The sequence below is a fragment of the Nematolebias whitei genome, chromosome 7 (genome assembly GCF_014905685.2).
Source record: "Nematolebias whitei isolate Nwh7 chromosome 7, NemWhi1, whole genome shotgun sequence".
NCBI classification, from domain to species: domain Eukaryota; kingdom Metazoa; phylum Chordata; class Actinopteri; order Cyprinodontiformes; family Rivulidae; genus Nematolebias; species Nematolebias whitei.
The window spans coordinates 4,165,019-4,182,151 of record NC_056504.1 but is presented as its reverse complement, the minus strand read 5'-3'; the positions used below and the strand labels follow the sequence as shown (position 1 = coordinate 4,182,151).

The 17,133-nt window shown below is 42.0% G+C and overlaps 2 protein-coding genes across 2 annotated transcripts in view; both read right to left on the bottom strand.

Annotated features, from left to right (window-relative positions):
- epha8 (eph receptor A8) overlaps positions 1 to 17,133 on the bottom strand; it is a 312,202-nt gene that overhangs the window by 76,324 nt on the left and 218,745 nt on the right. The window contains exon 6 of the mRNA XM_037679040.1: positions 14,804 to 14,807. Coding sequence (XP_037534968.1) covers positions 14,804 to 14,807 — 4 coding nt within the window. The remainder of the gene's footprint in view (positions 1 to 14,803; positions 14,808 to 17,133) is intronic.
- Positions 1 to 17,133, bottom strand: part of c7h1orf50 (chromosome 7 C1orf50 homolog) — a 388,096-nt gene that overhangs the window by 284,276 nt on the left and 86,687 nt on the right. The gene's annotated exons all lie outside the window — the stretch shown is intronic.

The window sequence follows — 17,133 nt, the reverse complement described above, 5'->3', positions numbered from 1 at the left end:
AAACTACACCTGGACCATAGAATCTACACCTGGACCATAGAATCTACACCTGGACCACAGGAACTACACCTAGACCACAGAAACTACACCTGGACCACAGAAACTACACCTAGACCACAGAAACTACACCTGGACCAGTCATGGCAGACTGCTGCCCTTCCTGGTTCTGGTTCTGTTGAAGGTTTCTTGCCACTAAACAGATGTTTCCCCCCATGCTGCTGATCTTCTCAGGATGGGAGATTGTAACAACGTGAAGATTCAACACAATCTTCTTGCTTCATTACTAATATTACCAAACCACTTTATTTATTATAGGAACTATGTTTAAGGTGTCTGCATCTAATTTATTGAGTTTATCTTTCCCTAATATCTTTAATGCATCATGGCTCCCCCCTGTCATTGTACAAACTCAGAGCCCATGTTCTGGACCCCTGCACCCCCCAGCTGCTGCTCCATCACTCATTTATCATCTCTTCGTTTCCCTCCCTTCTCTCAAATATGGAGCCCGCTCATGTTTAATAGATGAGCAGGAACTTGGAGGAGGTGGGGGTCTAGAAACAAATAAACTCGTAATTAAGGAGTTCCTCAGTAAAATATCATTTATAAACTCATCTATCTGATGTTTTAGAAATAAAAGAAAAACATGTTTTTTGTTTTTCAAAAATTTTAATACAATATCAACTTTTTACTCTGAACATACATAAAAAAATGTAAAACTAAATAAAGCGTTTACCCTTTTTTACATTTAGCAAATTCCACCAACCACAATGATCACAAAGCTGAACTGAACTGACAGAAGAGCACCAAACAAGTGCTCGAGTTTCTGCACGAGAGCCAAATCAGATTCTTAAAATTAATTTAAATGACAAAACCTACAATGTTCTTACATTTTGTCGCTTTTAATTAACTGGATATATATCGTTCCACTTTATTTATAAAACACTTATACACTGATATATCAAGGTTTGACTTAAACACATTAAAAATCTTTTACTGCTGTTCCTCAGTATTACTATGAATTGTGACACGATTGTAAATTTAAACGTCCACATGTGTAACTTTCTGCAGCCGAGGACCGAGGAGAGAGGAAGTAAATGACGTGCTCATCAGTTTGACTCAACAAGACGTTGAGGCAGAAAATCATTTGAAGAAGTCCCTCAGTCCCTTCAGACGGTGCCTGGCAGCCTCCCAGTGATGCGCCATCATGTCCCCTGTCCTTTCTGTCAGGACTAATCGCTCTCAGACTGGACAGGGACATGGGTGACAGCACCGATCAATAATCCACCTAGCTGCTCCTAACGCCTGCTGCGAGTGAGAGAGCATTTGCATTTGATTGTGTGTGTGTGTGCGTGCGCGCATGCGTGCGTGTAATCCCTCTGCACCTTCTGCACAGATAGGGCTTCAGCCAATCAGAACAAAGATTGGAGGGAAGTTTGAGTGACATGACAGTGCTGTCTGCTCAAGATATGATTCATTCTGTTATCACTCTATTTTAAACACACACCAACAGTGACAATGTGCAGGAAAAATTAATATGTTGAATAATTCCATTTTTTCTCCAATGTTTCTTCCTCTTTCAGATTTTGCCTTTTCCATCGTCTCCACAGTGAGTCCTCCTCCTCCATCTCACTCTGTCCTCACCCCATGTCCTCTCTAACTGCATCCTTATGTCTCCTCTTTGTCTTTTTCCTGGCAGCTGCATTTCTAACATCCTTCTACCAATATACCCACTATCCCTCCTCTGGACATGTCCAAACCACTGTCCCTCCTCTGGACATGTCCAAACCACTTTCCCTCCTCTGGACATGTCCAAACCACTGTCCCTCCTCTGGACATGTCCAAACCACTGTCCCTCCTCTGGACATGTCCAAAGCACTGTCCCTCCTCTGGACATGTCCAAACCATCTCAGTGTGTCCTCTCTAACTTTATCTCCCAGTTGTTCAACCTGTGCTGTACGTCTGATGATCTCATTCCTGATCTTCTCCATCCTTGTCTCTCCTAAGAAGAACTTCAACATCTTCATTTCTGCCACTTCCAGTTCTGTCTCCTGTCTTTTTGTCCATGTCTCTGTCTCCAGACCATACAACATAGCTGGTCTCACCACTGTCTTGTAAACTTTTCCTTTGATCTTTGCTGACACCATTTTGTCACAAATCACTCCTGAAACTTTTCTCCATCACTCCATCCTGCCTGGACTTTCTTCTTCACCTCTTCACCAAACTCCCCATTTTCTTGGACAGTGGACCCCAAGTCCTTGATGTCCTGCACCTTTCTGACCTCTGCTCCTTGTTGCCTCACTGTTCCACCACCAGGTTTCCTGATCATCCATTCTCTGTCCAGATGACACACCAAGTACCTTCCTACCTGTCTCTCTAATTACTGTTGCTGTAGTAGTCCAGTCATCTTCAAGCTCTTTCTCACCACCTATCACAATGGAGGTGGCTAACCCATAGCAGAGGGACTGAAGCTAAAACAGACTCAAAGTCCTAGTAAAAGGTAAATGAATTTATTTACATTATTAGAATATTTACAGGAAGCACTGGGAGTATCTGAAAAAGGAGGAGGAAGGTGAAGTAAGCGTTTTGGACCTGGACCTTGTCAGAGGAATTGGGCCAGAGTTGCTGCTCACTGGAACAGCCCAGAACTCAGGAACCTGTAGAAAACACTGGAGTCCTACACCACCCAGAGCCTTTAACAACTCCTCTCTGAACTTCTCACAACATTCTTCCTTCTTCATCTTCCACCATTTGGTCTTCTTCTCAGATTTTACTCTTTTTCTCTTCTTCACAACAACAGTCATTCTACACACAACCATCCAATGATGTCTGGCCCGATCTCTGATCCCTGCCACAACCTTAGTCTCCAATCTCCCTCAGGTTTCATCTTCTACACAGAATGTAGTCGACCTGTGTACTTCTACCGCCACTGTTATGGGTCACTCTATGCCCCTTTTGCACTGCCCCTAATAAGCTCCAATTCTGGGCAGCCCGCCACAGAAAGAACCTTTTGCACCAGCACTTTAGTATTTTTAGCTGATTTGGGGCTGATTCAGGACCTCTTTTCGTCCCTGCTTCTCTGGTGGGACCGAGCGAGCTCAGCCGAGCTGAGTCGGGACCAAAACGTGAATGCAGGACTCTGATTGGTCAGGGGGAGGAGTCACTGGATCTCAGAAACTTTTCACTGAGCCGCCATTTGCAATATCTCTGGATGCGGAGCAGCAGCTGGAACTATTTTTAAGATTTTAAAAACAATAATGTCAACACTGTGTTTAATTCTGAAGTCCAGGTGTTTTTTGTGTTTGATGACAGACGACAAAATTCGAGCGAGTGGTGTCACCGCGGAGGATCATACGAGCTGCAGAGCCGTTGAAGCCTGCGAGGCCGGACCCCGAGCCCCGGCCTCGCAGGTTCACAAAGACCGGATTCAAGCCCTGGCAGGCGGGAGGACCGGGATGGAGGGAGGAAACTTTTTTTAAAAACATTTTATGTATTAAAAAAAAAAGTTGTTTTTTTAATCAGTGAAGATTAAAAATAAATAAACAGTGCCGGCTTTATCATGAAATCCTGTTTTCCCTTCGACTTCATTAAATAATCTGTTAATTAAAGTTAATTCAACTGAAAAATCATAAAAAGACTAAAATTATTGGATCTCTCAGGAATATTTCCCTCCAACAGGTTTAAAGAAGAGACTCAGCCTTTGGTTCAACTTTATTCTAACCCACAGATGAACAAATCACAAAACAAGAATTACACTTTAAATTAAAGCTTTAAATCAAAGCTAAACTTTAAATCAAACCTAAACTTTAATTCAAAGCTAAAAAGAATTTGTATACAAGAAAAAATAATCTGTACACAAGAAACAAAACCACAATGAGTGCAAATACATTAAATGATGAAGAAAAATATATAATTTTAAATATAGATATCCTGATGCATGCTCAATAATCCAGGTAGAAAAATCTAAAAAAGTTAAGTCTGGTCCTCTGGACATTCAAAAACAAACAAACAAACAAAAACAAAAATGTAGAAACGTTTCTTCTTTCATCCGAAAGACTTCTTCAGTCTGAGGCGCTTATTCAGCTCAGTCTTATATAAACAGCTATGAGCTGAATAAGCTCCTCAGACTGAAGAAGTCTTTCAGATGAAAGAAGAAACGTTTCTACATTTTTGTTTTTGTTTGTTTGTTTTGTTTTTTGAATGTCCAGAGGACCAGACAACTTTTTCAGATTTAAATATAGATGTTTTTGTAGAATCTGGTTCATCAGATTTAATTCAGTTCAGTTTATTTATAAAGCACCAAGTCACAACAGAAGTCGTCTCAAGGACTGAACAGAAACATTCATATCTAAAAATAATAATTTAATATTTATCTGAGGAGCAGACTGCTTTGAGTAACTCATCACAGAACTCTCATTAGCAGGACTTGGATTCTGGACACGCCTCCAGAATCGGTCCTAAAGTGCAGGTGCAGATCCAGGCTGAGCTGATCCAGGCTGATTAGGAGCAGGCTGAGTAGGGGTGTGCAGGGCTGAGCTGAGCCAGGCTGAGCTGAGCCAGGCTGAGCAGGGGCAGTGCAAAAGGGGCATATGCTCCTCCCTCTTTTGGAAATATGTATTGACTTGGGCTTTAACAGACTACTCGAGTAATCGACAGGTCGATTCCTAGGACATCTCTTGATTTTTAAAATTTCACTTCGAGTATTCGTAGTGATGTCATTACGTCGCAGTTACGTCATTGCATCAAGTGTCACGTGATCCGCACCGAGCGCGAGCTAGCTAGAAGAAGCTACAAAATGGATTCCTCCAAGCGGACAGATGGCGCCGAGCAGGCCCAGTCTTGGCAAAAAGGCAGAAGTGCATTATGGAAATATTTCACTAAAGATGAATCTTCCGGTTCAACTACTGTATGCAAACTCTGCAAAGCTGTGCTGGAGTACATCAACAGTACGACCTCGATGCAGAATCATTTGAAAAAGCATCTGCTAATGCTAACTCAAGCACAACCCGCAAGCTCCAGTCAACCGTCAGTTGCTTCGTTTATGAAACGCTCAGCTGTATCTGGACACCGGCGGCAGCAAATCAACAATTTGCTGGTGAAATTCATTGTTAAAGACATGAGACCGTTAGCTGCTGTCCACGGAGAAGGTTTCAGAGATTTGCTACAGTTGTTTTAACCTGGCTACGATGTTCCATCTTACAACACTCTGTGGAGCACTATTAAACACCAGTATGACGACCTCCGTGAAAAGATCGCTAACTAAATGAAAGATCAGCGTGTGTCACTAACAACAGATCTGTGGACATCCTCCACTGTGGATCCATATATTACAGCAACCGCTCATTGCATCACTGAGTCATGGGAGCTGAAGGCCCGGGTGCTGTGTACATCTGCTATGGTAGAAAGACATGCCGCTGCCAACATCGCTGATCGTCTGTCTAACATAATCCAGGAATGGGGAATAAACGTGTTTTGCACAGTCCATGATAATGCAAGCAGTATGAATCTAGCCATGGACTATGTGAAAAGTTTCCAAATGATCTGGGTTGCACTGCGCACACTCTGCAGCTGGCAATAGAAGCTGGGTTAACCCTACCTGATGTTGTGAAAGCTGTAGATGCAGCACGGAGAGTTGTCAGCCACTTTCGACATTCATCAGTTGCAACTTGTGCTCTGAAGAAACGGCAGGAACAACTGGGAGCTAAAGCCAACAAACTCCAGATTGATTGTCCAGTTGGTTGGAACTCCACCGTCGTCATGCTTCAGCGGCTGTTTGAGCAGAGGACTGCGGTGCAGTCTGTACTTGCTGATGAAAACGTCACCAAGCCAAATGTCCAGAAGTCACTTGCTATGAGAGCATCGCAGTGGGAGGTAACTGAACAGCTGACTCCGGTACTTCAACCCCTGGCAAAGGCTACTGAAGTAATGTGTGGAGAGTTACATGTTGGGCTCTCCTTCATCTATCCGGTGATTTTCAGCATGATCAGCACGACTCTGCATGCTGAAGCATCTGACGGGAGTTATACGCTCTTTTAAAGGCACAGTCCACCAACAGCTGGAACCACGCTTCAAACTGCATTCCACTAATCTGACCAAGACTGTCCCAGTCAGCGCCTGCATGCTAGATCCTCACTTCAAACATCTTCACTGCATGTCGCAGAGCCAGAGAGAGGCTGCACAGAGTCAGCCGGCTGCACAACCTGGGAGAGCCATCTGGAGCAACAGGTGGATCCAGTGGATTCAAAATTTAAATCTATTCTATTATTATTATCCAATATTTATTCTAATTAAACATATTTAAATACATGCTAAATTTAAAGTTATTGTAAAATGTTCAACCTTGATATATGCTATGCTACATTAACATTTTAAATGTTATTTTATTATTTGTGTTATTCATTTTACTCCTTCTAGGTGTAGCTGTCCAAGGTGAGGAAGAGGAGGACATGCCCAACCAGAGCGAGCCGGTCACCCAAAGATCCAGACTTGAGCAGAACTTACTGCAACTTTTTGGGCCACACTTTGAGAGTGACAGGAGATCATCAGCACACTGCTCCACCGCTGCTGAAGAGGTCCTGAGTTTTTTATTTACCACAGATTCCCACCATGACGAACCCGTGCAGTGGTGGGCCAGCAACCAGGACAGATTTCCCCGTTTGGCCAAACTCAGCCGAAGGTATTTAGCTGTTCCGGCAACCAGCACTCCCAGCGAGAGAGTTTTCTCTCTTGCTGGGAATACCATTACATGAAAATGGGCAAGCCTTCATCCTGCTCATGTTGATGCTCTGGTTTCCTTAAACGTAAACCAGGACTGCAAACCAAAACTTGAAATCGAGGACGCAGAGACTGTTGACAGCGAGTGAACTTCATTTAATCCACTGGTGGATTAAATCAAATAAAACTAAAAACAGTGTGTGTGTGTGTGGGGGGGGGGGGCCCCCCCCCCCCCACACACACACACACTGTTTTTAGTTTTGTTTTTGACGTGCCGCATGTTTCTTTCACTTTTGTAGCTTAATAATAAAAACTAATATTTTAGTTTTTCCTGTGACTTATTTTACAGTATGATAAATTGTAGAAGCATAAAATACTTTCCCAATGTTTTGTTGGTCTTTTTTAAATAAATAATAGGCTAAATGATGCTGTTGTTTTTTTTTTGCTGTTTTATTTATTAATTTTTGCATCTTTAGATCCTATGACGTCATCAACTACTCGAGTTCTACTCGAGTTTTATTCTGTTAATGTCCAGTTTAAAAATTATGTAGTGGTTTAACCCCTAGTGTTGACTACAGCCATTTCCATTCTCTTGGCCAAATCCACCACCATTTACCCGGGTTTGGGACTGACAAAAGAGATACACTGGCTTGTGCTCCCTTCTGTTTTAAATTGTGCTCTATAAATAAATATGACTTGACTTGACTTTTTCAACTGCCCTCATAATCCGGCGCCACCAACCAGTTAAGTGATCAGTAATCATCTCTGTTTGTTTGTATATCATGTTGGCAAATGTTCTTTATTACCAGTGAAGTTTAGGAAACACAGCAGAACCAATTCTACATGCATTAGCTAAAAGTTGCTGTGATTTTATCTGACAGCCATTACAACTCCTACTCATGATGCAAGAGTTTCCTTTGTTTCGAGCTGTTGCCAGGTTTGACCACAATGACAACTATTCTACTACAGCTTTCTTCTGAAGATCATTTCAATCTGAAACTAGCAAGGAATAATAGACATTTATTTAACATACAGTATATCACCCAGTTGTTGCTTCATCATGTGTTTTCTCTTATTGATTTTTAATTCTACTTGTATTTGTTTTTTTTATTTACCTCTTTTATTGGTTTCCATCCTCCCTCTCTTCTTTTCTCTCTCATCTCTTTCCAGTTTCCCTCACCTAAGGCTCCCCCCACTCTCTGTTTCCCTTTCATTATGTATCCCCTGTCTCATCTCTCTATCCTGACCCATCCCAGTCCTCCCAGCCCTTCTCCTCCACAGGTACAGAAACAATAATTGGTCCTGCAGCACAATCCACCACACCCTCGTCCCTGACCTTCACACGAACAACAGCTTCATAAAGATGAAAGGACACACAGTTGGAAACCCACATGTGCATTAATACACAGCTGCTGCAGAGAAAGCTGCTGTTTGATGAGTTTCTGAACTGCTTTTTGTTCAGCCACATCAGTGATTTAATGCCACACGTCATGCACGTGGTCTGAAAATTATGCTTATTTATTGAATCCCCTTACAAAAACCCACAAAAAACCAAAACAACTGGACTTCTATTGTGAAGCTGTCAGAGTGCATGTTTACCTGCAAGGCCTCATATAACTTCACTTTGGCCCTGGTTGGAATTATCTAAAGTCCTGTTTCCACGAGAATGACCTCTGCAAACCTGAGTGTTTTTTAAATGTTCATGGGGACACAGAAAGAAGGAAAAAACAGGTTTACATGCATCCTGTAGTTTACATGCCAGCCAGAGTTGCCAGATGACAGGATTAACTACTGTCATCTTATAATGATTGTATTTTGGCCCAGCTTGTCATGTGTTGTAAAACCAGGTCTGTGTTGTGTTTGGTGAACGTGCGCACAAAAGAGAGGGTAAAACAAAAAACGTATTGTTTATTTTGCAAGATGTCTGTCTCAGCTGCATACAGTGTCAGCATGATCAGTTACACCCAACCTGATGAGTACAGAAACATCCCTTTGGACCAAGGATCTTGTTGTTTTGCTCCTACATGCTGAAAAAAAGGCAAAAAAGACTCTGCTCTGCCATTTTTGTTACTGCTGGAGCAGAAAATCTTTGGATTGCAGTCACCTGTAGTGTGTCTGTGCAACTTCACACCTCCGTGGGGAGTACCCCCCAAAATTAAAACTGCACACTAAACTGCACATGTTTGTCTTTGGCATTAACTGTACTCTGCCTGTTAGCAAAATATCTTACAAGCCACCGTTTTCCAATATGATGGATGGTATCATTTACTAAGAATAAAGTCCTGATATTGTTGGGGGCTGTGGTCACTCAGTGGTTAGTGTTGCAGTCAGATAGATGGATGGATGGATGGATGGATGGATGGATGGATGGATGACTCACTCATTGTCCCCAAGGGTAAATTTGTCTTGGACATCTGGTATAAATCAATTGTCAAATCTTTTACACGAGTTCTGTCACTGTGGTGACCTCACAGAATGGATCAGCCAAAGAACAGCAGCAACATCTGTTTAAATATTGTTGCATTCTTGTTGTGAATGATAAAAACGATGAGTGAGCTACCAACATAAGAAATGCATGACCAGAACATGATTTTTTTTCATATAAAACAAACAAAAAAACATTTTAATTTACTGAGTTCTGCTAAAGTTGACGCAAAACCCAAGTGGAATGTTGTTGGATTTAATGCGAATCAGTGTCGCTCAGATGTGTGTGCGTGCGTGCGTGCGTGTGTGTGTGTGTGTGTGTGTGTGTGTGTGGGTGTGTAGCTTTCCTGTCCCTAGGCTGTAGTTTGGAGTGTTTCTGAAGCCTCTGTGTTATCTGCAACAATGTTGTTGCTCATCAGTTGTTTACAACGTGCCAGGAGGATGGAAGTGATTTGATCACTCTGTATTCCCTCGTTCTCTCGCTCTGGAGACGGTTTCAATTTAAGCTCCCTGATAGCAGGCCACTGCAAGTTGATTCTGACAGCAATTATGAACATAGTGTTCTTCTCAAGTGGCCACGAGACAGGGAATAATGAAGTCCTCGCCAAATCATCTGTTCCCCAAATCACATAACTGCATCTTCATTAGGAACAGACAGTCACAGTGGGCGTCAGCAGGAAAACAGTGGCTCGGCAGCAGATACCTGCAGAGTTCATGACTGATCGACTTCATTTCACCTTAACGTCATTACCTGAATCACATGACTTCCAAATACTGCAGCCTGTACAGGTGACACGTGACTTTTGGCAGGGCAGTTGTAATGAGGACTGTAACTGGTTTGTATGTGGATTAGCAGCGACTTCAGGGTGTTGGTCAGGACAGCAATTATGTATGTCCAGGTGAGTTGAGATAAAAGGAGAGAATGTCCAGGTCCTGCATTTAGCTTGAACTTGTCTTTAATTAGACTTGACCATGAACCTTATCACTCCTTGTTCTCTGAGTTTGTGTGTGTGTTTGTGGTTTCTACATGAGAATAAACAAGATATAAATAATAATAATGTGTTGTCATCATTGCATGTTCCCATACAATGGCAAAATTGGCTCTCTGCATTTAGCCAATGCACCCCCAGGTGAAGTGGTGGGCAGCTATTGGGGACACCCGGGGAACAACTGGGGATGGGGTGTCCTGCTCAGAGACACCACAAGATGTGCAATGACTGGAGATCCAGCCTGAGACTTTCAGGTCCCGGGTCAGCTGCCCTGCCTCTCTCCATCTCAGCCCCCTAAGATACGAGTCTATGAGAACTCTTCAAATTACAATGCAACTTAAATGTCTACATGGGGGAAGAAAAAAAAACATAACTAAGACCTGGTTGATAATTATCAATGAAAATGTACAACATAAATGCACATAAAATAACTAAGTAATTAAATCAGCATAAAGTATACATCACACAACAATATATAGTATTTCAGTTGGAAAATATGAGCCACAGACATGAACTGTATCATAGACACAGGCCTATAGGCCTCGGATAAGTAATGCTAAGTGACTAGCAGTTACCTTCTCTGAAATACTCAGAAAAGAGTCTTGAACAATCATTGCACTTAACAAAACTTGGTGAAATACAGTTTTCAGCTTTTACAAAACAAGGATAGAGCACGAATAAATGGTAAATGGACTGTACTTACGTTTAAAGTTCCTTTTTATCTTATCAAGACACTCAAAGCTCTTTACAACACAATCTGTGCACTCATTTACCCATTCATGCAGCACTCTTTACAAAGACTAATCGGTGCTTTATCACATGCATGCACAAATGAGACACACGTCGGATGCAATGAGAGGTTCAGTGTCTTGCCCAGAGACACGTCAGCATGTGACTGCTGGTGGAATCAAACCCCCAACTCTTGCATCGGAAGACGACTGCTCAGCCACATCTGCCATATATAAATAATGTTACTTATTTCCAGTGGACATTGTAGGAGCTATTTGTCTATTGTTTGTTGTCTTTGAAATTAGTTTATTGGTTGATAAATTACCAATAACTTATTTTTAGGTTTGATTTTTAAATTAGCACTTTTTCAATCATAATTGTTTAAAATAAATTTGTTGGTTAGTAATTTGTTTAGTTTATACATTTATTTTTATCTGGGATGTGGGTATTAGAGTATAAATACATAGTCTGTAGGGAGGTTTAGAGGCAAGTGGGTGGTCGTATGTTTGTTTGGACCAGTCGGAGGTGGGGCAACGAGGGGAGCAGTCATGCAGGATCTACAGCAGGTGTGTCAGAAAGGGATGCTATGTATCAAATTGTTTGGCTGACTTGGAATAAACCTACCATAAACTGCATTTTTGGACCTTTCCTTTGTACTGCGTAAACCACAAACCCAAGGAGCAACAAGGGATTAGAGTAACAGTCACCTTCAGTTAGATCATCTTTTGTTTGTACTTGGTTTTCATGGACAAATAGTCTCTGCAGACGCACACTGTTAATGACTATGATTAAATGAAGTCTATAATGTCGATAACACTATTGCAATGGTTTATTATCTGGGTGTCCAAATACTTATTTAAAAGTCCTCATTTAATCCTAAATGCTGCTGCCAGAGTCTTAACTGGAGTTACTGGGAGAGATCAACTCTCTCCAGTTTTGGCTTCTCTCCATTGGCTCCATGTCAAATCAGAATTTTACTTCTAATACAAAGCTCTCAAGCTCCATCTTATATTACAGATCATATTGTTCCATATTCTCCTAACAGAGCACTTCACTCTCAGACTGCAGGTTTACTCGTGGCTCCCAGAGTTTTCAAAAAACAGAATGGGAGGAAGATCTTTCAGTTCTCAGGCTCCTCTCTTGTGGAACCAACTTCCAGTTTCTGCCCGTGAGTCTGACACATTGTCCAGTTTGAAGACTGGGATTAAGACTTTCCTTTTTGATAAATCTTATAGTTAGGGTCGGCTTGTTATACTTCCTTAAGCGTAGATTACTAGAGGACAAATTGACCTCATGTCCTTAAATGATTTGTTGAAATTGAATATTTTTATTTCATACTATTTCTATCTTAAAATGTGATTCTTGACCTGCCATTGTGTATCTGTTCCTACCAAACTCGAAGCAGATGGCCTCTTGTCCTGAGCCTGGTTCTGCTAAAAGTTTCTTCCTCATGAGGGAGTTTTTTCTTTCCACTGTCGCCTTCATGTTTGCTCAAGATGAGAGTTTGGCGATGGAGTTAAATTCAAAGCAGTCTGCTCCTCAGATAAATAATGTAAAATTATTATTTTTTATATATGAATGTTTCTGTTCAATGTCCTGAGATGACTTCTGTTATGACTTGGCGTTATATAAATTAACTGAATTGAATTTAGAACTCTCTGAACACTGCATGGGACCAATCTATATTGGTGGATTAATGAAGGCACCTAGTGGAAGAAATAAAAACTACAAAAGCAATTCTAAACTACTGACACACCAAACAAAGGGCTGAAAACAAGCAAATAATCTTTTGTATAGCAATACTATTATTTTCTAAAACAAAGTTAATGGGGCGTGGTGACGCAAAGGCGAGCTTGTAATCAGGTCGCCAATTCGGCTTCCGTGACAGACAACATCAAAATGTGGGCGGAAAAGTTGAAACACCCACATCAGCCTCCACCCTAATTTGTCACACTCTGGGCCCTTGAGCAAGGGCCTTAACCCCCACCATCTGCTCCCCCAGGCATCCTAGCTCTCAGCTCCACACAGAGAGCTGTGGTAGCGCGGCGGTCTGTGGTTGGATCAGGTTGGGCATCCTACATAGAACAACTGCCAAGTCTTCTTGTGAGTTAGTTTGCTGTGGCGACCCCTGAAGAAGGGAGCAGTCGAATGAAGAAAAAAACTAATAAAAAGTTTGTGTAATCTTACTCTATATAGAGATGAGAATTAAAATTAATTATTTACTGTATAATAGCACATCCTCCTTCTTATACTTTCCCTCAAATACTTAAATGTTTTTTCCATAATTATTTTTGGACCCTGCTCATACCTCATACTGAGTTTTTTGAACATTTGTTGTTATACGCTCGTCGAAGGTGGACATGTTAAGGTACAGTCTCCATCTGTCCATAAACTTTACCTTGTCTGGACCAAAACTTTTGATCCGCTCAAAATAATTTAATGAAACCTCGTAGACCTATGCAACATCTCTATGCCGACAATACACTTGTTTATTGTTACACTAACACAGTTGCCAAGGTTTCACAGCATTTACAGTCTGCATTTGACATCATCCAGTCAGATCTTTTCCATCTCAAACTAGTGCTAAATACTGATCAAACCAAAGGGATTTTGTTTTCAAACAGGAAGTTGGTACCAGCAGTTCTTCCTCCTTTCTTATCTATGCATGGAGTTCCTACTGAATTTGTGGATTCTTACAAATACTTGGGAATCTTGGTTTATACACATCTCTTTTTTAAGCCGCATGTTGAAAACTTGTTAAAAAAATTGAAATTAAAACTTTTTTTTTTCAGAAATAGATCTTGCTTAACTCTGAATGCCAGAAAATGCCTTGTAGCTGCTACTTTCCTACCGGCTATTGACTATGGTGACATTATTTACGTGAATGCTCCTGCTAGCTGCTTGCAGATGTTGGACGCTGTCTGTCATGGTGCACTAAGATTCATAAAAGGTTGTAACTACCGTATCAATCACTGCTTCCTGCACTCATTGGTCATTTGGTCATCATTATCAACACGTAGGCTCTCACACTGGTTCATCTTCATCTATAAATCACTCTTTGGTCTGCTGCCTTCTTATATCTCTCCCACTTGTCACGTCATCAGTGCAGTTACAACGCGCACTCTCAAGTATTTGGACTCATTTAACATCTTACCTCTCCATCAATCTGGTTTTAGGAAACGACACAGCATAACAACTGCTTCGCTGAAGATTTTAATGACATAGATGAAACACTGGATGCTAAGGATTATTGTGCTGCACTTTTCTTAGACCTGTCTAAAGCTTTTGACACTGTGGTGTGGACCATGACATCTTATGTCATAAGCTCTCAGAAAGTGGTTTCTCAGATCACACCACTGGTTGGTTCACTATCTCTCAGACCAGAGGCAATGTGTTCAACATAATGGTACTTCCTCCAGTTATTTAACAGTCAACAATGGTGTACCACAAGGCTCAGTCTTAGGACCCACCCTCTTTACAATCTACATAGGTAATGTATGTCAGAGCATCCCTGATACATCCTTACATTTCTATACTGATGACACAGTTGTTTATTGTCGAGCAACAACAGTTGCCAAGGTTTTCCAGCATTTGCAATCTGCTTTTGACATCATCCAGTCAGATTTGTTCCATCTCAAACTTGTCCTAAATGCTGACAAAACCAAAGGGATGTTATTTTTAAAAAGGAAGTCGGTCCCAGCTGTTCTTCCTTCAATTTTATACCCGAATGGTGCCCCTATTGAGTTTCTCAATTCCTACAAATATTTGGGTATATTGGTCGATTCACATCCCTATTTAAGTTCCACATGGAAAACTTAGTAAGGAAATGGAAAGTTAAACTGGGTTTCTTTTTCAGAAACAGATCCTGTCTAACTCTGAATGCTAGGAAATGCCTTGCAACTGTGACTTTCCTTCCTTCCATTGACTACAGTGACATTATTTACATGAACGCTCCTACAAGCACCCTGCAGATGTTGGGGGTCTCTAAAAGGTAGTGGAACCCCGTGGGGAAAAAAACCAAAACTGGGACATAGTTTGTTTTATCCCCTCTTGTCATTATAGGTGCCAGAAGTATCCTGTTGCTACTGCCATCTTCAGTTGTCTGGCGCCAAGTATCTCTGGGCTGTTGGGTCGTCATGGTGGTGTCATCACTACTGTTCCAACGTCGTTGTCATGGCAGTGATGAGTGGCATCCTTGTCCTGGACGGGCCACAGAACCTACCAGCAGTATCTGCCAAGGCATGCCTGCAGACGGAATGTACCTGTAGACTCATCTGGACCTTTGCCCGGAATGCGCCATACTACCTGCACAGGGCAGATACCCAGCCGCGGAGCCGATATTATCCTGTAATAAAAAAACTATGGGATAACCCCGACAATGCTACCAGGTTTGTGGCCATACACCTGTTGACTGGACAAGCCCTTGTCCATGGACCACTGTTCAGGGTCACACCTGCGTTGCTGGAACCCCTGCCTCCTAATGTACATGTTTACCTGGAAGCAAGCTTGGGGAAAACCCCTCTGCAGGTCCCTACACCTGAGGGACCAATCGTTCATGCCCTGGGCAGTGACCCCATTACTCACATTCCACTGGCACCAAACCTGTCAAAAATGCTCAGACAACTAGATGCAGCACCTGAAGAGTTGCCTGGCTCTTCTGGCTCGGATCATATGGAGGTACAATCCAAAGCTACCCCCACATCAATATGGTGGTCTCCCGTGTGCGAAACCCACAATTAGAGGTTGACCATGAAGTAGTCATGTCACCCCCAACCCTCACACTAGAATGTCCCATTCTACACTCCCTGGAGAGCTACCTTGCCACCTGGTGGGACCAACACGGTGACCATCCTGGTCTTCAAGAAGAGACACTGACCCTTCGTGGACCTACTACAGTTCCTGAAGGGCCTACATCGGAGCACCCACAAGAGGAATGGGAGAACGGCAATGAGCAACCCCCATCATCATCTGGGTGGTGCATCGTTGAACCAGTAACCCCTCCTGTACCACTTGTGTCAAGCGGCACACCAGAAAACTCGGCTCAAGAAGTGAAGGAGGACACAGATCAGTCTCTACCTGAGCCTAAGAGGAATGGCTCTCCTGCCAGAGTGAGGAGCCCTCAACTGTCGGCCACTCAGCCTGACAGAACATGCATGGAGGACGTTGACTTGAGTGAAATGTCTGTGTTGGATGCATGGGACATCTCCGATGAAAGCGCTGTGAGTCCTCATCTCAGCGACACTGAAGATCCTGTGTCACAACTTGAGAGTGTGATTGAACTGAGCGATGACGAGGACGTCCTGAGTCTGGATACATCAGAAGATGGCTGGCTAAAGGACTAACAAGGGCAAGGACTGATTTCACAGAGGGGGTGTCAATAGATGTGATCTTTAGCTAAATGTGAAATCAGTGCTAAGCCCTAAAAAGGTTACAGCCTTGCCTCCTCTATGAAGAAAGAAGCTGCAGGCCTCTGTGTGTGCATGTGTGTGCGCTTATGTTAGCAGGACTGATCAAATCCTGATGTTCTCTCTATGTGTGTGTGTGTGAGGTATTCCAGGGGATGAGAGCAGAGGCACTGAGCTGCAAGTTTTTCTCAGTGAAGCTGCACACAGAGAAAAAGTGTTTAAATGTTTTCCAAATCAAATAATGATTGTTGTATGATCATTACTTAAAAAGTGATTATGTGAGTAATTATATGTGATTATATGTGATTAAAAAAAAACTTGTGATTAAGTTGAATCTAAAATGCTAAACTGTAATGTTGGCTGGAGTGAACAGAGTGACTCATGTATTGAACTGTAGTAAACCCCCATGAGCAGAATAGTGTTGAAACTTAAGACAGAATGTCCAGAGAAGGACAACACCCTTATTATAAAATGGCTGTTAGAAGTAAATGTTCCAAGAAGTTAGTATGTATGACAATTTAAGGGGCCAATCACAGGCTTACAGCAGAGGGCATCACTCGTAGGGGCGAGCCTAGCTGATGCTAGGGGTTGAACGAGTATATAATTTTTAAACTCGACATTAACATAATAAAACCCGAGTAGAACTCGAGTATTTGATGGCGTCATAGATCTCAAGATACTAAAATAAATAAATAAATAAAACCGCAAAATAAAGGTAATTATTTACAACAAGTAAAAAGACCAACAAAACATTGGGAGTGTATATTATGCTCCTACCATTTATCATACTGCAAATAAGTCACAGGAAAAACTAAACTATTAGTTAAAAACAACAAAAAAGGTTGAATCATGTCATCTGGACTTCGTTTTTTTTG